The sequence below is a fragment of the Trachurus japonicus genome, chromosome 11 (assembly GCF_045865225.1).
Source record: "Trachurus japonicus isolate A0001 chromosome 11, Traja_1.0".
NCBI classification, from domain to species: domain Eukaryota; kingdom Metazoa; phylum Chordata; class Actinopteri; order Carangiformes; family Carangidae; genus Trachurus; species Trachurus japonicus.
Window position 1 is genome coordinate 30,612,245 of NC_140917.1, and position 25,198 is coordinate 30,637,442.

General features: G+C 41.1%; 1 protein-coding gene across 2 annotated transcripts in view; it reads right to left on the reverse strand.

The window, feature by feature from the left end:
• LOC146979075 (retinoic acid receptor beta-like) overlaps positions 1-25,198 on the reverse strand; it is a 128,367-nt gene that overhangs the window by 34,675 nt on the left and 68,494 nt on the right. For both annotated transcript variants that reach the window (XM_085792276.1, XM_085792275.1), the window contains exon 2: positions 22,496-22,644. In XM_085792276.1, coding sequence (XP_085648402.1) covers positions 22,496-22,644 — 149 coding nt within the window. The remainder of the gene's footprint in view (positions 1-22,495; positions 22,645-25,198) is intronic.

The window sequence follows — 25,198 nt, forward strand, 5'->3', positions numbered from 1 at the left end:
CAAAAGCAGCCAATCATGCCTCAGCCTTGATGACACATGACCGGTCTGAGGTCACCTCTCCTGCTTTGGTATTATTCATTTTCTTAATAGAGGCCTTTATCCTGGCTGATGTAAGCCAACTGAGTTGGTAGACATTACCTGTGCAGCTTGATGGATGACCATGGATGCAGCCTGCATCACCATTAGCTGCCATATAACTGTGTTCAGGTTGGGTGCAGAACCCAAGGCTACTAAGGTACTTATGTCATTCAAATCTGAGAGCATACAGGTCACTTCGCCTTGGAAATCTGTGTGTGTGTGTGTGTGTGTGTGTGTGTGTGTGTGTGCGTGTGTGGTAAGTGCTGCTCTGTGTGCTCTGGGTTAGGCTGTGTGTTATGCACTTACTGCAGACTGTTTCCCAAGACGCATTTGCATTTTGTAAACTTCAGCTATTTGGGGAGGGTTTGTTGACAGTTCAAGGCCTACGCTGCAACGCTCCTCACTGAAACTTTACCCATCCACATTATGGATATATTGCATTAAATATACATGCTGGTGGGGGAGAAGGAAACAAGACTTTCTGCTTTGAGGAAGTTATAGATTCCCGGAGACTAGGTTTCTGGAGGAGCTCAGTTCTGCAAGGAGACTGGTAATTTACTCCACACACCTCCCCTTCATCCCAGTGTGGGGCAGAAAGGTCACAGATCTCAAACCTGCACAAGTATCTGAGAATATGCTCTCATAGATACCTGAAGCATTAATTCAAAGGTATTTTTTACATTAAAGGTCTCATATTTTATATTTGAAGTGTTGATCTATAAGATGAATATACATGTGTTGTTTTTAAGAGCCCAAATCAATCTCAGTGTAGTTTTCCATCTCCTCGTTCATGTTTTTCTATGAAGCTGTAACTCCTGTAATATGACTGATACAGAGCATGTTTTATTTACCATGGCTCATGGGATGATTGTGTTTTGTGCGTAATGATTTACTGTAAGATCAGTGATTCTCGGTCCTGTCGGCTTCTTCAGCTCATCTCTCACTCTCATAAGTTGTGTGCTGCATTAAAGCTGAAGACTGATGTTCCTGATCACAGAGCTTTGTGGAGCAGGTTTCTCCTGTATGTCAACTATACGAAACAAGATGTTGGGGGAAATGTAGGAGGCACCAACCTGTACTGTTTCATTTTTACTCTGAATGATGGATTTCAAAAAAACTTTATGAAACGTTCACACTAAATACTGAGCCCTATCCTTACAACTCCACACCAGTGTCGTCGTCGGCCCCCCCTTTGTGTCTCATGGACACCATAAGTGATGTCTTTAACACAATTTCTTCAAATTTGGCAAAGGCACTGACTAGGATTCATGGACGAACTGATATGATTTTGGACAAAGGTCAAGGCCATGGTGACTTCACATTCCTGTGAGTGCGGTTTATCAGGAACTGTCGGAGGGAAATCCATAACACATTTTTGACCCAAACTCACAAATTCATGCACAAACACAATTAAACATCCCATTGAAAACATGGAAGAAATTAAGTAATGACATTTTATATCCAAAAAGCTAAAGGTCAACTCCACTGTGACATCATGTTCTGCCATTATTAAAAAACCTGTAACTTTTACTGTAGTCACATTTAAACTTTAGTACGAGGTGGACCTCTCCGTCTGTGGTTCTGACAGATGGATCGGCTCCTAAACCGGAGGTCTGGTCTGGTCTGAGCCAAATGCTCCTGTAAGATAGAAGTCATTGTATTTTTTTCCCGACTGTTCCCACAGTCATTGTGTGATTGCACCATGAACTGTGTGTGTACAGTGTAACTCCACTGGTTCCTGAGCAGCAGTGGTGAACAGATGCCGCGACTCGGAGCACTTCATCTCTACAACCCTCCAGGGATCGGCGTCGGAGATGACAGCGAGACTCACACAATCATCACATCTGCTCTTTTGCCTTGATTTTATTCCCCTTTTCAACCTCCTTTTTTATTCATCACTATTTTCTGTCCTCCTCCTCTCGTTTCATTCCTCTTCGTCACCACAGGACACGAGTATTGACCTGAGACTGCAGACTGCTCTGACATTTGCCGGCGCGCGCCCTGCGGGTTTTCTCATTTGAAGCTTATAAATGTGCAACCAAAGGACCCCCACCCCCGAGCTGAGTGTTGTACAAGGGTGTTTACCTAGGAAGTGTGCAGTGGCAGAGGAGGGAGGGGGGGAGGAGGGGGCTGCCAAGTCAAGCTTGCAGGGCCATGCTGAGAATGAATCACGCCTCGTACAAGGATGCAGAGGAGGGCAGAGATGCTAAGCTCAGTTCACCCTCCTACAGTGTCTGTCTGTAGAGTGCAACACTTGGAATAGTTTCTTTAACCTTCCTCTTGTAGGTTTTTAATGCATAAAAGTACCATTGCATCAAGACTTTGTCAGGAACCTATATTTAGACGAAATAATACAAAAAAAAATCACAAAATTCTAAAATGCTCTGGTTAAAATTGTGACATTTGTGTTGTTAGGGTCGATTTCAACCCAGTTATAATGATAAGAACAATAATGAGAGTTCAAACTGAAATCACAAGAGCAAAACCAACCTTTTCATGGATAAGGAAGCCTAACAACGTAACCAAGAGATGAGAAACAAATGAGATGATAAATAATTGTTTTTAGTGTGTTTTACAGCGGATTTAAGACTCGGGTCAGAAATGAGCCTAAAGAGGTGGTAGCAGAAAGCTGACAAGAGGAAGGTTACATTGAAGTTAAGGTGTATACTGACAAAAAGGCCCAGGGGCCCACACCAAAAATATTATTTAAAACCAATATTTTCATGGATAAGGAAGCCTAACAATGTAACCAAGAGAAGAAAAACTAATTGGATGAAAAAAAGTCTTTGTTTGTGTTTTCCAGCTGATTTGACACATGGGTCAAGACCGACCCTAACACAAGAGATGGTAGCAGAAATCGAACACAAGACGAAGGTTAAAATGATATTAATGTTTTTGTATTGAAGCTGCTATTCCATGACATACCTCAACTCTGTCCTTTTTTGAAACAGTGTAATAAAAAACAACCAAATACTTTCATGCATTCAGGCAATGGGATTCTGTTCAACTTTGTTCAGTAACAACACATTACATAACTTATCTTCTTATGTACAGTCAGTGTATCTGCAAAATTGCATCTTTGCCAGTACCTAAAGTGTAGTGTTCACTTTGATTTGAATATTTTCAACACTGCCATCAAAAAGCGTCTTCCTTTGGATACCACAGTGTGTTAACAACTGCACTACTGTGTCACTAATATGCACATATGAACCTATGGTCTCACTGTTATTCAACAGGTCAGCTGTTGGAGCCAGACAGAGATAAGCATAGTTGTACTCAGTCTCTGCACCAGTGATCCCAGCTGCTTCTCTAAAGTTGGAGCAGCTTGATTTCAGGTGATACATCTCACATAGCACAGAACCTGAAGCTGGACCCTCTCTGATTGGAGACGAGGACAGAGGACTTGACCTCAGAGTGGAGGGAGCTGCAGCTGCAGCGTCAGGTTGTAAAGAAGATGCCTGGGGAGAACTGAGGTTTCTCACTCCCTGTCCTCATCCACATCACCTGGATGGGTTCTTCTGAATAGCCAGTGATGTTTCTCATCCTGCTTCACATCTCTCTGACATTGTTCTGCTGGAACATCTTCTGAATTCCACCTACACCTGCTTTAATCTTCTTTCAGCCTCTGCTGAACACAACTGAGCTGAAAATTCATGTAATCTGTGGTGCATTCATTCTCTCAAGGTCCCAATCCTTACATTCAATACAGTCTTGAACACACCAACCAGCCTCGGAGTCCAGATCCTGAATGGATGGAACTGTCTATAGTGAGTTTGACAGTGTTAAAGAGGAACTATGCAGGATTTGTAGCTATGCTACATTTTTACCAAACAGCTTTGGAGTAATTGTGATGGTGTAATAAATGGTTTAACTTGATATGAGGAAGAATGGAGGCTCTCTGCCTTCCTTCACTTATTGCATCTTTTGGCTGAAAAACAACTTTGCAAGATCAGCGCTGCCACCCCGGTGTCCCAGCTCTCGCCTCGGCGCACCACAACACAAACACGCCCCATAACCCATACTCTCTTGATTATGACAGATTAAACTACACAACATTGTAAATGTTATATATGTACCATTATCTAACACTCTATAGATTGTTTTTTCGCTGGCTTCATTGTAAACAAATGCACATGGCCGAGAGGAGGGTTAGAAAAACAGCGGAAAATTGACCCGATTTACATACTGTAGCTCTTCTTTAAGGCAAAATCAGTTGAGTTGTCTTTTAAAACAGCGTTGCTACACTTGCTGACCACAAATGTCATTGAGTACACATAAGGAAATTTGAAATAAGCTGCAAAATTTGAATAAAAATCATTTATGTATGTCAGTGTATGTGTGTGTGTGTGTGTGTGTGTGTGTGTGTGTGTGTGTAAAGTTCTTATTAACATGTGGGTAGTTGACATGACGCATGATTTTTCCGTAATCAAGTAAAAATATCCATTAAAATGTATTCTTCCTCCACATAACTCATGTCAATAATGCAAAATAGGATGTTTAATGTAACTGTTTTCCTTTTTGATTAAGGATATGTTTTATTCTGTCTTTATTTTACGATAACCATGGAAAAAGTCCTGCGGTGTGACCGTAATAAATTAGATATGAAAAATTAACACGTATAAAATAAATACAATCATCAAAATAATTGTTCATAAACACCTTTTGGCATTCATTTATACATATTTACTTGACTAATAGAAAGGTTTAAAATGCACAAGACTCCTATATTAAATATCACAGTAAGTTCATTTTTGTAATGAAAATGCTGTCCTGCGGTGTGACATGAAAGATCAGGGTTTTTAAACAGGCATTTTTTATAGACAACTATAGGTGGTCTTTTGTCAAGAGGAACCAGGAAGTGCCTCAGATATTGCACTGTCATTTGAGGATTAAAAGGTGAGTGTTAATCTCTCATTAATTTAACAAATTTCATACTTTGTGTCAAATGATCAACGTGTTCACTTTTGTTAGTCCTGCGGTGTGACAGCTCTACTTTGAGAAAATTAAGACATTTATTTTCAAAAATCACCTACTAAGGTTAGAAACACTATATTTATTCAGCTAGCAAGATGCTAACACTCAGCAATGTATAGTAACGATTCAAAATGGCCACAATTGTGTAAATGTCCTGTGGTGTGACAGTATTGTCCCACGGTGTGACACACCTTAGTCAACTGTGTTATGAGTTAAAAGCCTGTTGTTTTTAAAATGTAGGCTGTTTTGTAACATTTTATCATTACATTGTATTTTGTAAAGGTACCATGTACAATATTTAGCATAAATTTTGCCATTTAATGCATTGAATTAGCTTGGAGCTCATTTTTTATCTGCGGTCCCTTTGTTCCCCTGTTTTATCATTGTTTGTTGTGTATGAAAAGTACTTGGTCACTGAGAATTGTTTTGAACTGTTTTTTGTTGTTTTAGGAATGAGCAGAGAAGGACAGGAGGTACTGTGAAAGGCTGAACCAGGATGAGGTCAGGCGTGTGGAGATACTTAGGGAAAGAAGGAGAAAGTAAATGTGTCCAAGCTGTTCAAATTATAAGTTGTTTTGAAAATGTGCTTAAAATGTTGTTAAAATTCTTAGTCTTGACTATCCTAGACTTTATGAGTTAAAATAATTGTCATTAATTACAGTGTGTCTTGTTTAGTTACAAATCTGATGTGATGTCTCCAAAATGTTAACATGTCTTGTTCACAAATATTAAGTTTTGTGTTAAAATTCATATAGTTAGAGCCAAGAGTAAAACTATATTTTTGTATTTTGTCAGATGATTTACATAAATGAATGTAATTGTTCTAGTAGCACCTAATAAATTTCTACTAATAATCGTATAGTGTCTCATCTTGTCCTGTGGTGTGACATCATGTCATGCGGTGTGACACCACTTAAAATAAAATTAAAAGGCTTTTATGAAGATTTAGTTAATCCAATCCTCATGTGTTTGTTTTTAAACAATGCATAATTTAACTGTAAGAAAAAACAGCATTTTCATCATAATATTAACATTTTGTAAGAAAGTTTCACTAGTGTGAGCAATACAAGAGGCTACAATTAAAGAATGGAACTGAAAAATAGCTAGAATAAGTTACCTGTGTAGATTATCAATGATAGTTTGCAGAAAGGGATCCTTAAACGTTCAATTAAAGTAATCTATATTTGAAAATATTATTATTATTTTTGTAAATTTTACTGTAATGTGATGTCACACCGCAGGACAATTTATGTCCGGGCATGTGAAAAAAGCTTATGAAAAAGTGGAAAAAATAAAAAATATCTGCTGAACACTAACAGTTCAAGAAAATTCATACTTTGAACATTAGAATTTCATTTAATGTCATTAATAATTTGTACTTTTTAAAAAAAATTACTGTTTCACCTTAGTTTGTCAACTACCCATGTACAAGCGAGTCAACTCTTGAATCTTTCCTCACCTTTTTTAACCCATTCCAAATACGTGAACAATGATGGACAAGAAAACTACTTATCGAACAGATGTTATTATATAAAGTCGTCATTACTAATCAGTATATTGTGTTCATGTTGACATCTACAGAGTTGTTGCCAAACTGAGATGTCGTCTCATCAGGGGACACAGGCTCAGCCACCTGGGAGACTACCCCACTTCCCCCTGGACTGATAAACTGCACCCGAACCAAGATCATTATCCAACATCTTGTTATCTTAATGGGCCGGGGATAGGGTATCAGAGCAACGCCACCGCCATCTTAGGCCTTCTCATTTACAGATTAAAAAACGAAAGTACCTCCCATTAATTATTTAAGTACAAGCCAATCCCTTGTCCACCTGGCCTCCTCCTCTTTCTCCCTGCACCCCTCCTCTGCCTTTCTCTCTCCCTCTGCTCCTGCCATCCACTGGCTGTCCGGCACTTTGGACTCGGTTGCAGCGTTTTGTGTTGCCTGAGCATTCAGTACAGCCGGGGGTGAGAGAGGCAGAGTGGCGGATTAGCTTTCACTCTTAATCGTGTTGACATCTTATCACTGCCGTGGAAAGTGGAGAGGACACTGGAGACCCTGGGGGGTTCCAGAAAAATGAGGAGAAGAGGTAGAGTGGAAAGTAGGAAGAGGGGCAGGGGGGGAGGGGGGTAATTATCCAGTTTATCTAATCCAAGCTATTACTTACACCTGTAGTTTACTGGAAAGATGACAGTTCAGGGAGGGAACAGGGCTGATGAGCAATTCGCCCAAAGTTTAGCATCTTTTTTTTTTTTTTTTCAGGTCAAAATAAGCAAAGAAACAATTTTCAGCCAACAACACAAACATTTTAAACTATATCCTATTACTAGTGTGCTGAGGGGATTTTATATTAGCTAAAAGTGACACTTTGGTTTGGTTGTGGTTATCCTGCTGTATCAAGTGAAAATATAGAACAACAGGAGACAAGAAAGGAGGAGAGACTGCACAAAGAGCTGCATTGTTACTCTGGCAAATCTGAAACCTCAATAGATAAGGTGCACACAGAGTAGACAGCTAGACAACAAGACACAACTCTCCCACACACACCCCCCACACTCAATCAGTGCTTATCTATCAGTTTGAACACCTGAAGTGCACAGATGGACAAGTAGATACAGAGAGACCGAGAGGCAAAATAAGGGGGAGAAGTAGAAGGGAGAGGAGAACAAGAGAAGGAAGACGAAAAAAAAGGAGTGAGAGGCCTGAACAGAGGAGCTGTGTGACTCACCCAACCAGCTCTGAATAGCTGCAGAGACACAGAAGTGGAGACCAAACGAGAGGCATGAAAAGACAACAGAGGGGAGAATGAGGAGGTTTCAGATCACCCTGTCCTCTACAGATGCCCCACTGTGGCCCTATTCTTCAGGTTGCACTCACCATTCAGCGCTCATCTTTCTATCCCACACCAGGCAGGGGCCATCTTTAAGCTCTCTCATTCTCCAATGGGAGGCCTCCATCCTGCTCACTTACATATTAACACACACTGCACAGAGTCAGACCTGTTGCTGACCTGCACAACCAGCACAGACAGGCGTGCACTCACATCTCTGTCAATCTATTCCCCCATGTGTAGCTTTACTAAAGCTCAACTTTGTGTTCATGCCCATAAGTTAACCCACTAATCATGGCAATTCCACTGCAGTGAACTGTCTAACCCAAATCTCCTTTTTAAAGTAGTTGTATTTCGCAAGCAACTCAATCGTATTTTTCATGCTGCATTCACATGAAATTGGGCAGACAGCCGCTGCACATAACGGCATAAACAAGCCTCTATGTAAACAAGTGGTCCGTCAGCACGAGGCAAAACAATACATGTGACAATATGTTGTCATGGCGATGTCGTATTGTTTACCTGACCCACATTTTACCGGCTTTCTCTCCACTTCTGTGACTAAAATGACATCTGGTTTGTTACTGACGGCCGTCTGCCTGACTGCACGTGAATGCAGCATCAGTGTAACGCTCCATTCCTCTTCACTGCGTTACCGCGGTGACTTTTCACAGACGCCACCTCCACCTGAGCCGACAGCTCCGGTGTCTCCGCTGAGTTTCCATGGTTTCCTACCGTCACGCTGCCACTGAACATAAAAACATGGCGACACGACATGGCAGCAGCACCGAGCTTACCCACTCCATGTAGATATGAACGATATGAACGGCAAATTCAGAGCTTACCAGAAATAATCAATTTCCGTGAATAGATAACAGGAGAAGTTACATGTCCCTTTAACAATGGGTCAGATGTCTGAGTAATATAAGACTGGGTTCTTACAGTGCTGAGCCTACAGAGAACTCGCAGCTTTCTCTTGCAGCTTTGTTGCTGTGATTCAGATAAACCACAGAAACCTACTGCATCCACATGCCCAAATCAAGTTAGCAACATGCTAGTATCCATAAAGGTGTGTTAAGTTGCTAAAGAGCTAGTTGGTGGAGCCCAAACTATAGCTAAAAGGAGAATAAATGAGACTCGGCACGTGGACTCAAACCCAACTCTAACTCCAGTTCACAGCTGGACACTCAAAGAATACGGTCTGAATACGGTACTTTAGTTGAAATTAGTTGAGTTGCTTATTTCAATATTTTTTCTAGCATAAATGCTGGAGTATTAGACCCTATAAAGTGTGCATAAAAAATCTGCATTTCCTTGCATGACCATTAGGGAGCAACTTCTTTAGCGGCAATGACTATGAGAAATGGCCGTCCTTCTCATCACCAAATGCTTTTGTACTGAGTTTATAGTCTTAATCAATGGTTTGAATGGCATGGAGATGAATATTTTACATCAAGGAGTCAGACTGACTTTTTCTTTTTCAGTTGTGCTCAAGAGCTGGTAAGGTGGCACCAGGAGTTAACAGGTAATATACTCAGGCTTGGTTCATTGTGATTGTGTACCCAGGTGGAGTCAGTACTCAGTATGTAACAGCCTTGTGTTAGAGTATCACCTATGAATACTGTTGACAGTTAACTCATACAACAATAGAAGTGAATGTGCAGAGACAAGTTGTCACAATGCACGGTGGATAACAGGAGCGGGTCAAAATCTTGAAAGTGTTTGATCTGATTTTACAGCCGTGGCATTTCCCGAGTTTCTGAACCTGTGTTAACTGAGCTCATGTTTTATCTTCAGCACGTTAATTATTAAAGCCGTTATGTAACACACAGCTTCATGTGAAGTTTCAGCAGAATAGCACCACTTCTGCTCAGTGGGGTGCTCCCTGCTCCCTGCTGGGCGACAGCCCTGTTTGTTTCTCTCCCTTGTTCCTTTCTAGGTTGTTCTTGTCAGTGAAGTCCTGAATGCAGATGCAAACAGAAAATGCTCAAGTTGAACAAACAAGTTTCTCTCCACTATTTGGGAGTTGAATTGTAACATACAACCAATATAAAAGCTCACAGTCAAGTTAAAACTCTACAAACTCTACACAAGCTGAGTTGTTGTTGTGAGATGGGTTGCTCATGGATGTCATTCTAATCAGCTTCAGAAAAGAATTTGAGTTATATAAGGGTTTGAGTTAGTGTTAGAATATCGTAAAGGTTGAAACTTAATCAACCAATCAATCATATTTTCCCTCACAATCTCAATCAGCTAATCATGGTGTTGCTATCACAACTTTTCTGTCATTTCAGGCTGATTGAATCAGTTTAAAAGCTCAGAGTGAGCTGCTTAGTACTCGTCATCTTGTCAGTGACAGACTCCGCCCCTAACTGCCAGCTAATGGCGCTTTTCCACTAGCGCGGTACGGCACGGCTCTACTCGCTACTTTTTTTTTGCTAGTACCTGGTACCTGGTACTTTTTTGGTAACGCCTCAGCCCGGGTTCCAATCGAACCAAAGCAATACTAAACATGACATCAGCCGACTGCCTTCCACTGATTGGCCAGAGCATCGTCACTGCTGGAAGAGTCGCGAGTGCGACTTCTGACACAAGAATCAAACCTGCTTGTTTTAAAAACACACCGACACTTATCTGTGCTGAGACTATTACTCTTTCATGTGAGTTAAATGACTGTGTGGTCCGTAATAGAGGTGCAGACAAGTGAGTTTAGAGCTGACGAGGAGATTGAAAAAAGATCAGACGACGCGGCGATAGCTGCTGTCATATGATGACCCCGCCCACGTTTAGGAGGAACTATGAAGAACTCAGATGTAATGGAAAAGCACCTAAACCGAGCCATGCCGTTCCGTGACTGTGTAGTGGAAAAGCGTCATAAGTCTTAGGAGATGGGACTTGAGTGAAGCTGAGACTTTGAAGCAACTACCTGTCACTCAAGGAGGCCACACCCTCATTTATAAATAATGAGCCTTAGAAGAGAACTATGATTCTTTTTTGGTCTTTTTTTTCAGTTTTGGAGTGCATATTTGGTGGAACATTGACAAGAGATTACGATTTACGTGCCATGTTTACGTCGTAGCGTCCATGCTGGTGGAGTGGTTGTGACCTATCCAGCTGCCAGTCACCAGGGGACAGTCATGAGTTGTGATTTCACCCGTCTTCATGTACAGTCACTGAATGAAACACAGACTAAAAACACAAAGTGTTGCCTTCCAGCTGGCTACTTACTGATGACTGAGGGAGACAGTTTCAGACTGCACAGTAGGGACAGTAGAAGGAGGTTGGGGTCTAAGAATCATATCTAGTCCCTGTCATGTCTGCGCTGCTGACCCTCTCTGTTTGATTTCTCTCTGTCTGTTAGCACTTCTTTTATGTTTTACAGTGTTGATAAATCACATTATACAGTGAGGGTTAGCGCCATGGCAGGCTGTATACATTAACTATGACAGGCAGAACGCAGTCGCAGAAAGGCCCCGACAGATCCATGTGATCTTTCTGCCCTTTATCTCTCCAGTCAGCTTAACTGAGCTCTTCATCAGAGGATGCTGATGATGGCAGGGAGTAAATAAAGACATGAACATCACAGGAGTATAGGGGCAAATATACAGGAAGGTTCACTATGAAAGGCAACCATTAATGCTTGTCATTCTTTTAATGTAAATAACAACTGTCAGTGAGATCCCAAAGTCTGCATCCATGAGAGCAGGAGAAAAAATGCATATGCAATTTTGTTACCAGATTTATAAACTCCTGCATAATTCATCGATACACCAAGGAGGTTATATTTTTAGTGCTGGTTATGTGTTTGTTAGTCAGCAGTATATCTCAATCCACTGTGTAAGATGTCTCCTGAGGCTGGTTCCATGCTGCACCTCCACAAGAGAGAAGACCTACATCAACAGATTAACTAAATATAAGTATGCTTTCTATATGAAGAAAAACAATAAGACATGTCATTCAAAATAAAGTTTAGTGAGAAGTTATGTTTTTTTTTCACCTTGTTTGAACCCTGTACCTGCAAGACTCTCAACACTGAATCATTATCTCTCTATGAATCCCCCTCTTTTTTCTCTCAGCTGTCACATGAACTACAGTACATTTAACACCATTATGTTCATAGGGTTCCACTAGGCCAGTGGTGCTCAGGTATAGCTTCCAGACAGACACATGCTGCGTTCATAACAACTCGGAGGTCGGGATTCCCAACTCTGAAATTTCCGACTTCCGACATCATTGCGTTCACGCTGCAGGAACTCGGGAGAAAAAAAACATGGATACCTGAAGGAAGTTTGGCATATTGTGGCAGCTGAATACGAAAAATAAATGCAGTAGTAAATTATGTTTATTTTGGAGGAGAGGAGACGCCGCAGATGAGTGCACATGTTATAGCCTTGATAACAGTTAAACGTTATTTCCGTCACATACGAGGACCACAATTTCACACCATACAACAATCACAGCTTAATATAAACGTATTTCATATAGGCTACTGCAATAATACACGAAAACATGCATTCAAACCTCAACAAATAACTTAAAATGTCTAAATTCTAACCGTTTAAGACGAGGGCTGCCATGTTTTGATGTTGTCGTGACGGAAAGTCTGAGCTCTGATATGATACCCGAGTTCCCGACCTGTAATTTCCGAGTTCGACGCCGCTCAATTCATTTTTTACAACTCGGAGCTCGTTTTTTTCCGACTTCCAAGTTGTCTTGAACGCAGCAACAGTTCTGGTTCTGGCTCGGTTCTGGAATCTCAGAATCTTGGTGCTTTCTGCCGAACCAGCTCACATTCACACCAGTTTAAAGAGGAACTAAGCAGGATTTCTCCCGTGGCTCTGCTACATTTTTACCTTAATTAAAAAGCTCCATAGTAATTGTGATAGTTAACTATATGACTTGTGACTTGTTACGAGTGAGAACAGAGGCTCTCTATCTTCACCTGCTGTCTCACGGCTGAAAACCAACCTTGCAACATCAGTGTAGTACCTGGCCGCCGCCCCGGTGTCCCAGCTCTCGTCTCTGCACACCGCAAAACAAACGCGCTCTGTAACCGCAATCTTTTGTTCATGACGGTTAAGATTACACAAACACATGCTCCGTATCATCATATATGTTATGTAACGTTATCCACCGCTCCATTTATTGATTTTTCGCCGACTTCATTGTAAACAAATGCACATGGGCGAGAGGAGCGTAACCAGTCCACAGTAAAATTGTAAAATGGGCATGTATCAACACAACCAACTCCACTTTTGCCCAAGTCTTTTTCTTGCTGTCTAAGTAATCCTTCAGTTTTTTAAGCTTATTAGTTATTTGATCTTGTTTTGGAGTGAACCCAGGATTGGCCATCTCTTCCACAACTTGTTCTTTCTTGTGCTGCTTTCTAGCTTTTCTCTAAATTCTGTGGTGCCCAAATCACCACCAAGTGTTTTGTTCCCTCAGCAGACCACTGCAGATTCTCCATGTTGTCAGTTGGCGCCTTCTTCTCCTACCTGCTTTTCTTCACAGACCATATGACACACCCACTGATGATGTCACGGTTCACAAGGAAAACATTTTTTGGTTTGGTTGAGAACCAACCATCAGGTTTTGAACCTGATTTTATTTTTTATTTTCTGTCTGAATTCGACACCTGGTTCAAAATTAGGTTTGGGAACCAGAACCTGCACGGAGCATTGCTGGTGTGAAACCATAGGGTATGGACACCCCAGAGGTCTTTGAGGGGGTCATAGGGTCCAAGGAAAAAAAGAGGAATAATTTCTTCTACTGTGTTTCCATCTATAAGTAACAAAATGAGAGAGCAGATGGTTATGAGTTTGGTTGAAAAATCTTTTTTGTGATAAAACACCTGAAAATGAAAATCTGAGGGGAGTCGGATCAGTTTCAGTTTAGAGGTTTGAGGACAAGCATTAGGCAGTAGAAGGGGCACAGCGGCTTCAGAAAAAGAATAATAGATACACAAATATAATCAAATCTGATCTGTAGGTCTGCAAATGTTCCTCAGTGTTAACTAAAATTTGTTTTTGTTTTTGATTTTATTTTATTTTTCCTGTTCCAGAAACCACCGCAACACAGTCTAGACTGACTACTACTGAACAAAATCTCACTAACTTGTATGTTCAGCTGTTGAAATGCTTCACACATGTGTTTAAATGTTAGTCATCCTTCCACCTGACAGGTGTGGCTAATTAGGCTGCTGATTGCACAGCATGATTACTGCACAGGTGTGCCATGGGCTCGTCAAACTAGAGGGCCACTGAGACTTTTATTTTGAAAAATGAATGTATTAGGTGCTAGACTGTGTGACTTGGGCAACAAAGGCGCAGTTTTTTGGAAAGGATGGGATGAGTGTGGACACCATTTTCCACATGTGGAGCAACACATCTCTGTATAGAATTGTTCAGGCTGTTGATAATTGGACTGCACCTCTTCAATGGCTGTGTGAGGCTGCAGGATATTTGCTGGAAGTAGGACATGCTGTTGTACACACAAATCCAGAGCATCGCAAACAGGCTTAGGGTGTTTTAATGCAGGCAGCGTTTAGGTCGACCCAGTTGAACTTTGGGCCCGAGTGCGGTGCAGGTTGGGCACGGCGTGCACCAACATGGCCGCACTGAGACCGTCCTGACTGTGGTTTCTGACTAATTCTGGTGTGGTTATGTTTGTTATGTGTTATGAGTGGTAAATACAAATGGTATTAAATGAAATGACCAGCACTACAAGTAACCCACCTACTTGTGAACTATGTACGTATGTCTCAATTGTTAAAGGGACAACGAGGAGTTTTGGAATGCGAAGTGTTTTTGCACTATTTCCCATGAGCCTCTGCGTGCACTGTGAAGTTCTTGGACCGGCGCAAGACGGATGAAAGCGAAAACATTAAGAATGTTTTCATTGATCAAGAATGAAAGTCGGAGGTTGGAAGACGATCAGATACCGCTGTAGTTCCGATGATTCGGCAGCGTTATTCCCATAACCTGCCAGGCAGTGTCCGTGAAACCAAAACTAGGAAATGCTGGGCGAGTGGACCACTAAATAATAATAACAAAATAACAATAAAGACAAAAAGATATATATTTATCGGAAATGGACCCATTAACAAGTGTGGGTAACGTAGATTCATATGAGATTAAATTAGACAAACTGCAGTTCCTCTAATGACCATTCGTTAGTCCCAATGTTGAAATGTCCAATTTACAACAAAAAATCTCCAAATCTCATTTTGGGACTGTACAACAAGTTATGATGACCCATAGCTACGTTTGTTGCTATGTGACATCTAGCAAAATAACAATGTTCAATAGATAGATCTGTAAACACGACAATGGAAATCCAGAAATAGTTTTAGAACCAGTGACAACTTGCAGATCCGACGAACACCCACAAAATGGATGAATATGCACATTCCTCAATTTAAATTTGATCTGAAGTTGGTGACTGTTATTACCAGTGTTGCTGAAAATATTTCTGAACAGGCTACATCCAAACACCTGAGGCTACAGTACCTGAGCAGTGATGATGAGCAGTGCTGCAGTGTGAGAGGGGGTTACTGCTGCAACAACCAACCTGTGCTTCTTTGAACAATATATCTTCAACAACTTCTAATCCAAACAACGCCAAACTCTGCACTGCTCTCAGTTGTACATTAGCAAGTCACCTGCCAATGTGAAGGCAGTATAGGGTGAACGTTAGAGAGCTATGTGATTAACATACAGACAGAAGGACAGACAGGTGGTCCTCATTTATAGATTGAAGAGCTACAAAACTGTTGCCACGGTATCTGTAAACATTCATGTTGCAGGCTGTTGGAATGAAAGCAGGATGCTAGATTTTATACCATGTGAATATGATACAAATGTTTCACACCTATCCAGACTATAAGGAGTTAACCATCTGCTTTGTTCTTCAACAAACAGTGTATTCATACTTCTATGGGCCAATAAAACACAGGGTCTCACAAAGGACAGAGATGTTTGATTCACATATGAAACTAGCAGTTAAGATGTTTCTTTGCTCCAAACTCCTTCAACAAAGTTAGTTGTCATCATTGGAAGCATGACAACAAAGATGACAGGTGGGCGAGCACATCCCCGCCTCACAAGCTGCCTTGCAGCGAAGTTACACCTCCTCACATTTTTTTGGGACTAGCTGGGAGTTGGTGGTGGAGTCACTCACTGCCAAGAAAGGAAATGGCAGAGCAGCTGTGAGTGATGTCACAGAGGCTACATCCATTTTTATTTTATATTTACAGAAGAAGTCTTAGATCTTTTATTTCCACTCACGAAAAACTTTAGTGTTGTGTTCATAATTCTGTGTGATTTGACACATGTCTTAATGTTATATTAGCGATAGAAGACTTTAAATGCAGCTTTGAGGTACAGGGTGTGCTTAGAAAAGTTCAAGAGAGACTTGGGCTGAGTATCTGAAACAGCTAGTCTTGTCAACTTAGAATAATATTCTGTGCCGTGCAGCACATCCAGTTTCTAAGTGTAGTGTTAGATGGTAGTAAATAGACCAGATTCCACCTCAGCTAAAGTTTATATACTTATAAGTTGTTATCTGTGTGCAGGATGAAACATGCATTTATTTTGTCCGTACATTATCTATACAGCAGACCCAGAAGGTCTGTGAATAAACTCTAAAGATTGTCTTAAGCCTGCTTTGGTGAGAAAGTAAATGTGTAGGTGAATGCAGGTGATTTATTCCTCCATTCAGTCCCTGCATGTGAGTGTGAGGTGGAAAAGAAAGAAAGCAGAGAGGCCTGGGGGTTCAGGGAGAGGAGTGTTTCTTTTCAAGTGTGAGTATTCTGAATTGTGTTTTATTCACAGAGGTTATGGTCTCCCGCTTGTCAAACCAGTTCCATCAAACTAATCCCTCTGTGTCAACGTTGCAGGATCCAACATGTAACAGAGAGCGGGGGGGAGGAGTGTTCACAGCTCAAAGTTTTGTCTTCATCCCCAAAGGCCTGTCAGCACCGATGACACGCACACAGATTGGAGCCGTCTTTCTCTCTGGACATCTCAGGGCTTATGCTAAACAACGTTCAGATGTAATTTTCTACATTGTTCTGCGTTCGCTCTCACCCTTGTGGCATCTAGTCATACAGATACATTAGGTCTGGTACGTAGAACCACCTGCATTCACAGGAACAACCACTGATGGGGTTTGGTGTTACTTTCCTCACTGAGATCACAACCGTGCAAGATGCAGTTCAACAACTTTACCCATGTGTAGCTGACATGGGTGGAGTTTGATCCATGGCAACTGGCTGGGTGGTCAAGTAATGATATAACAAAAGCATCGATTTCCCTATGGGTCAGAATCATGTTTTTGATATAAAGATGTTCCAGCAGTTAAGGCAATTATGGGTCTGCAGTGTTTTCACTTCAACTTTTAGGCCCTCGTTCTTTACTCATTTTGGAACCTCGGCCGAGGTGGTACCAGAGAGTCACTGTAGTACCAGGTACCAGATTCAAGGTCCTTTAGCTACCAAACCAGGTACTGTATGGTGAGGGCAGATACCAATAATAATTTTTGCTATTTCATTCACCTGATAAATAAATAAAAAAAGACACATGATATGATTAGCACAAAAATCCTCCAAAAGGCACAAACTAGAGCTAATAAATCTGTTTCATATTTGTGTATAAAGTGGATTTTAAAAATAAAAAATTAGATTTTCTCTTCTCCTCCTCTGCCACTTCCCTTGGGCATTGTCCTGCCAGTTGTCTGGGTCTGGTTCGGTTTTGGAGAGTCAGACCTTGAACGCACCACAGTCTGCTGCTACTAAAAGCAGCAACACGACCGATTTATTTCAACATCTAAAACAGAAGCAGAAGCTGAGTGGGAGGTTTGTGTCTTACTACCAGATGCACAGGTCATAGCAGCCCAATCATGACATGACTACAGTAAATTTAAAGAAAACTAAGAATGAAGACAAACAGTATGTAGAAACTTAACAGCATATAACGAGGCATTAAAACATCCAAGGGAAATGTTAAGAGCTCAGACCACCTTTTAGTGAAGAAATCTGTTGACAGTGTGTTCTGTAGACAGAGATAGAGTTACAGGAAAAAGTTGAGCTGGAAAATGTTGAATTAATCTTGTGAGTAATCTGGCTGAACCAACCCTTCTAGTTTTCTTTCCCAGCAGAGATGTGGTGGACTTGAGTAGAGAAAAACATTGTCTATTCAAATTATGGTAAAATGCAAGAGCTCACAGGATGACAAACATGTGAAAGCCTCCATTCCACATGAGCCAAATAAAACCAAAGTCTGTTTAAAGTATAATGTATACAGCATATTCAGCTTTCTTTATAATAATAATAATTATTATTAATTCTTTTTTTTACATGTTTTATTCATGTGTTAGTCATTGCATTGCAATAGTCAGTTAGAGTAAAGACAACACATGAAGTTATGGGAATTGTAAATGAGTTTCCCTCTGGTGTCTTTAAAGTGATCTGACAGAACCTGTGACATTTTCAGAGGGAAGTTGTTAAACATGTCAAATGTGCAGGAAGTGTAGGGGGGGGAGTGACTGAATGCAAGGACTGACTTGACTTTGGAGGATTTCTTGACTTTGGGTCAACGCGGTTGAAACTGCATATGCATGTGCTTCTGGTGGCCCATATGCCTGCATCATTTTTAACAATTCAAATCAGCTCTGTCCACACGGAAAATCTGCTCAGAGGCAGCGCAGCTCTGCAGCTCTGCCAGAATGAAATTAGAATCAAACTCTGACATCAGCACAACAACACCTATGAAAGCCCTGCTCTGCTGCTGCTCATCGCTTTGGTCTCGTGCTGGAGAGACAAATGGACTGACAGAAAAATGAAAATGTATCTCCATAACTGATGAATAATTTACATCTATAAGTTCCTGCTCTTTTCTGTTTTACTTTCAAACTTATACGAACAGCAAGGAAGCTCCCAGAGGAGAGACATCCTACATCCTACAACTTCTATGAAGAATTCATTACTTTGAAATATATACAGTTTATAAATAAATGATTAAAAGTCTGATTATATAGTTAGAGAGTAAAATGTATAATCTGCAGTTTTTTACATTACAGTACAATGTGCTTAGTCACATGCTGGCAATGTGGCACATTTTCTTTGTCCACTGACTCTTTTTTTAGGTTGATCGTGTGCAGTTTGTTCCTGTTATAACACATTATTTGAGCTTGGTATGGAGGTATTGATCTGATTGGTGCTGATACACACAGGGTTTCCCTCAGCTCCTTGGACTCCTTATAAGTATAGGTGGCGCTGTTGAAACTGCAGCCTCCATGTCTCCTGACCCCTGTATGTGTGTGTCTGTGTGTGTTGGCAGTGGTGAAGTAAACAGATAACCTCAAAATGACCTGAACTGATGTGAACCATGCTCGTAGTTACTGTAGCTAAAAAAAAATGTAAAAACCAAACTTCGTCAACAAACCGTTCAGAAGACAATATTACAGCAGCTAGCTCAGCAGCTAACAGTTGATCGCTAAACAGAGAGCTGTTTGTATGTTTGGTTTAGTTTACCACAAATCTAGAATCTGTCAAAGAGAGTGGCAGTAGCTGCAGAACAGGATCTCTTACTTGCATCTTGCTTAAGTGTGACATGATGTATATGTGATTGTACATGTATCTGTGTAAGCAGATTTTCCTCTTTTATATGTTGTTTTTAGCATATGCACTACATACCTCTTGATAATGTTTTTTTTATTATTGTCGACTGGGTTTTTTGAAAGCAATTTGTGTTTTATAAATAAAATGATTATTATTATTATTACATGTTTTTTCTAGGAGCTGAGAAAACCCCATTAGTAAAGCAGCTTTTTCAGAGATGGGACTGGCCTTCTGTATAGTGTACATTTATTATAGTGTATGTGTGTGTGTGTGTACACATCGGTTACATGCTGTCATTCTGACATCCCACCATTCCAACATCCCACCATACCACCATTCCGACATACCGCTATTCCGACATGCGAACGTCCCATCTTTCTGACAAATTATGCAGCAGAGCGCAGACAGGGACAACTGTCTGTCTAGCCACTACCTGGTCTTCTTACTAAACTTAACCAACTCCTTTCTTCATTGCCTAAGCCCAACCAGTGCAAAATCTTTTGGGGGAAAATATACGTTATTAAAGAAATTGTCGGGAAGGCAGGATGTTTAAAAAAAGAAAAAAATACCGTCATTCCGACCATAGGAGGCAAAAATTGTGGGAATGATGGGACATTTGATGGAAAACTAGCGAATGCATTTCCTGAAGGAAATACGGTTGCCACCCGTACACGTCAGTCTGTTTCCATTGTGACCTTTGGACCTCCATCCCATGCAGATGTTGCTGTAAACTCTACATCTGTGCGATGAATGAGGGAGCGATGGAAAAAATAAGTTGTATTGTTGGTGATCTCCGGACAGTGAATTCATTGTGCTCTCAGACCCACAGTCATATGACCCCATGATGACATGACAATTCTCTCATGACGATATTATACGAGCCCACTGAGCTGTTTAGTCCACACTGTGCACGGTTTATTTCTCTGAGCAGCACAGATAAATTCCATTGTTTTTTGAAAAGTGAGCCGCCCTTAATCACACCGTAGTAGGGAGGTCAGAGGCCATGACAGGCTTTTACGATGAGGCTTATATTGGCACATAAACGGCATGGGAGTCCTCTAAGAACTTAGTCTGACCCAGAGCCTGGTGAGTGAAGAGATCACCACCTCCCTCTGGGCCAAAAACTCCAAAGGATTCCTGGCATACCACTGCTTCAATTACAGAAGTGGGGAGGAGAGAGGACAATGCACTGCAGTCCAGCTACATGGGAGAGAAGTGCATCGCCTGGGAAGAAATAATACAGGCTGTCTGCCACCAGAACACGTGCTGCTCTAACAAAACCCCTAATGCAACCTATTACTGTCGCTGCTAACAAAGTCAGGTCAGTATTTACTGTTTAGAGCTCAGCCCGGTCACTGACTGGTCCACTGGAGACCGTTCATATGTACAGTATGTGCATGTGGGCGTGAGCGGTCGCATGGCAACAGCTGCTGTAAGTATTAAGAGGAAAGACAGAATAAATGCTGGCAGGGCAGATGTCGGAAGGAATTTCTAAAAGTAGAGTTATTTGGGAGTGAGAGAGCAGAGATACTGTCACGTCTTAAAGGAGCAGGACACACAAATTATTAAATGAAAAAAAAAAATTATCACTTACCTCTGTTTTTTATTTATTTTTTAGTTACACATATTTCACTGTATTTGCACAAGTCCTCAATACAGGTGAGGTAAAAAAAAGGAATTAGGCTACACTTTTGGTGCACTGTACACACTGTTCTGTACTACAACCAGTTAGTTACACCTATGGGTGATTTACAGCAGGGGTTCCTGTGGGTGCAGGGTGGTGTCATGGCTGCTTTGAAGAGATCTATCATTTCACTGTTGTCAAATTATTGTTCATTTGTGCAGCATTTTTAACAGTGTTTCACCAGATCAACAAAATATTACTCTATAGTCTCAAACGCATAACTTCAGAATAAAAATATCAAGATAAACCATCCTGTAAAGACCCTTTTCATATTGCCTTGCTGTGAACTGTGAACTTCTGTTCTGATTCCAATCTTTCTCTCTCACTAATTGAGTGCAGATGGTGGCTAAAGACAATGACAACATGTTCTGTCTGTGAATATCTGAGTGAAACTGTATGTTCACTATTAATCTGTGACATATTCTCATATTCTCATTTATTATTATCAGTCACTTTTCCTACAAAATGTATTTGCTGTTGCAACATACTTAAATATAGAGATGGTTTCTAGAAGTTTTAGCAACACATTTTACAAGTGAACAATAAGCAACATTTGATAAAACAGTTTTTTTCTGGACTTTTAACCTTTTAACTCCACTGTCACCTTCAGCTGATCTGGGTTTCTCAATATTATGGAAATAGATCTGCTAACATGCGAGTTGAACAGCTGCTCTGAGTTCATCCATCGTATCTTTTAGGACTCAAAGACGGTTTAATAAAGCTTCATCATAAATATTCATTGCTGACCTTGTGAATAGTAAATAACCAAGTCAAGGTCCACTTACATGGTTTTCCCACCTACTGTACCAATGCATCCACAGTTAGTTTGCATGAGGAGAGAGTGACATATAACTGACTGAGCTATCCTGCATGTCTTTGGATCACGGGTCACACAAGGGGAGGGAGGCTATTTATTTCATTTCCTGTTGTGATGAAACTGTTCCAACTGCTGAGCCAATACACATTTGAAAAGATTCATCCCAAACAGAGGCAATTTTTGTGGTCTGAACCAAAAAAAGAATTTATTGCACTCTACTTTAAGCAAATTATAAACCTTAACTATTAATAATATCTAGTCTGTGTTTAATCTTAGGGATTGGATCATTTTCAGATTCGTCCACAAGAACTTCCAATTTGGTTTTGCTTAAAGAAATGCTGAAGAAAGCAGAGCTCTGTTCATTCATCCTCTGCAAAGGACGAACAAAGGCAGTCATGTGAAAACAATAACCAACCTGGAGAAAGGCTCAGCGTCACAGAGAGAAAGCCCTGCCTGTCATTGAGTCTGATGAGGTGCAGGTGTACAGTACTTACCTTGCAGCCCTCACATGCACTGACACCATAGTGGTATCCGGAGGACTTGTCCTGGCAGACGAAGCAGGGTTTGTAGACTCTGGGAGGGGGTGGCGGGGACGGTGGGCTGGGGACCAGCTCCTCAGAACTGGTGCTCTGGGTTTCAATGGCTGCAGGGAACACAAACAAGAGGAGGAAGATGAAGAGACTCGTTTTCAAATGAGGGAATGATCTATTAAGACTTTGGGAATTTTAGATTCTCCAGTTATGTTCCCTCCGCTGTTCTTTTTCTTGTTTCGGTCATTTGGTCAGGCCAGCATTTTTGTCTGGGAAAGATCTTAACTACTCTTGAGTGGACTACCAGGACATTTGAGAATTGATGTTTTGTTCAGTTTAAAAAGTTACAATTCCACTTTGTCTAATTCTAAGGGCCCCATACAGTGTAAAGATCTATGTGTTTGGTTGTAAAGCAGCTCTAGGCCCTATATGAATAAGAAAGTGTTACCACTCCAGTCCATAGAGACACAGCCTGTATTCAGAAACTGAACCTTAAAACTAGCTGTCAGGACTTCTGTCTCCACTATATCCACACCACTCCCAGCCATGCCACAAGCCTCGCCCATGCAGACCCACCATACAATCTTGCATAATATTATGTTTTCTTTGAGCGATTACTAATCTGCTTTTTTCTTGCTTTATCACACAGATATACAGCCAATCAGACCATCCTCTCTTCTGATTGGCTCGCTGATCTGTTGTTACAAAAGCTCCAAAAGTTTAAATAGAACACAGGATTAAGAGTTCATCAACCCTTGATGAACTTTTGTACTTTCTAATACAATAATTGTGGAGTCTGTTTTTGGAGGAGGACACTGTTTCTATCAAACACACACAGTGAAGACAGAGTGCAAGGCTGAGTAAAAAACTCAAATGTTTTTATGTTCTTCTCTTAATACAAGTTTCACCGGCGGAGAGCCAGGGACACATTCAAGAACAGTTTGTGTGAGATGTGCTTTTAATTTTTTATATCCAAATACAAAAATACCAACAATGTTCTCATATCATAGAGGTAATCACAGCACACTGAACATCCTGAGGTGAAACTGTACCAGACTTTGAATCTATGCCGAGACCAAGGTGCTGCACATGAACACAACTGCTCTACATAAAGAACGGCAAACAGTCTCTGCAGCATCTCCGCTGATGAGATTACATTCTTCCGTACTTCATCAGAGTAAACTCAATTACTGATGGTAAGGGACAAGCTCTTATAATTACTGGACCCTCGTCCTTGCATGGAATTACCTGGTGGTTTAATCTAATCTTCCGCTACATTCTCCCCGTGTGACTTTTTGCCCACGTCAAATTTGCGGCCCTGCATTCGGCAACGTCAGTGACTCAAGGGAGGACTTAACAAGTCTATGCACATAGAGAACTGGGTACGTGAGGATAAATGTTACCTCTGGAATAGGGGATGAGAAAGTAAGATGACCAGGAAGGTTAATTAAAATATATCAATTCTGACGCTTATCTAGGTTTGAGCAGCAAGGACAAGTCTGTGTGACTTGTTATGATACAGTCACAGCATCAAATGCTTAAAAGTTCCACAACATCTCTAAGTAGACTGTGAAGTTGACATAATGGTGCTGCGTTTGGATTTAGAAAAGTTGGCCGGTTTGAATTTTAAGTGCGTGTTGATCTGATAATAAATAACTTCAGTAGAAAGTCAGCCGCGTTATTTCTTCAACAACTGCAGCGTGGCCTGCTTTCACTGATGAGGACCCGGAGACAGACGTTTGTTTTCAGTGAAGTGAGGTCAGCTCATTGTTCCAAATCCACCAAATGCTTTCCCTCTGTGGCTGGCAGTGAGCAGTCAGAAGCAGCTTGCACATAAAGATGTCCAGTCAGACGCACACTGGACACCAGCCAGGGGTCTAACACACACACACACAGCCATCTGATAGGGAAGGAAGAGGGAACACAAGACGCTGTATTTTGATGATCTATGCACGAATATATCATTGTTAGAACTGTTGCTGCAGTAGTACTTGGCAAGTAGCACAAGTTTTCCTGTTTATTTAAAAAAAAAAAAGAAAAAAAACTTAAAACGCCGATGAAATTACGAAGACAGATTGAATTCACATTTCTAATGTAAACAAATATAAGAACTTCACTTTAAATAACCAAGGAAAATTGAGTTACCCAGGAAATGATTCTCTGTGCGCTGTCTCTTCTCTGAACTGTCTGTCGCATCAGGACTATCTCATGGAGCTGTCACATGAACACAACACTTGCTGTACATGAAAGAGTCCAGTATATGCACCAGTATCATGTTCAGTCAGCCTGTGGTGACCGACCGTCTCCAGCTGACGTGGGCCTGTGTAGAGGCCTGTGTATCTGACCCAGGGTGGGACTTGACTCTAGCGAGGTCACCTACCACAGTGGCAGCAGGACCATGTCTCACTGTAGGTTGTGTAATGAGGTTGAGTGTATTTTTACAGCTGATACCTCAAACATGCCAGACCACTTCAGCCTCTCTCACTATCACAGCGCGTACCTCAATCCACTTGGAGCAATAATAAGAGCAGCAAGTAGGTGTACCCACTACCCAGATGGGCTGTGGGGCTGTGGACCAAGAAAATCCACTCTTGTGTTTCCCCATGGGTTCACAGGCAAGACAGGAACCATGAGAACTTCCCAACCCGCCTCATCTTTCCATGTTAA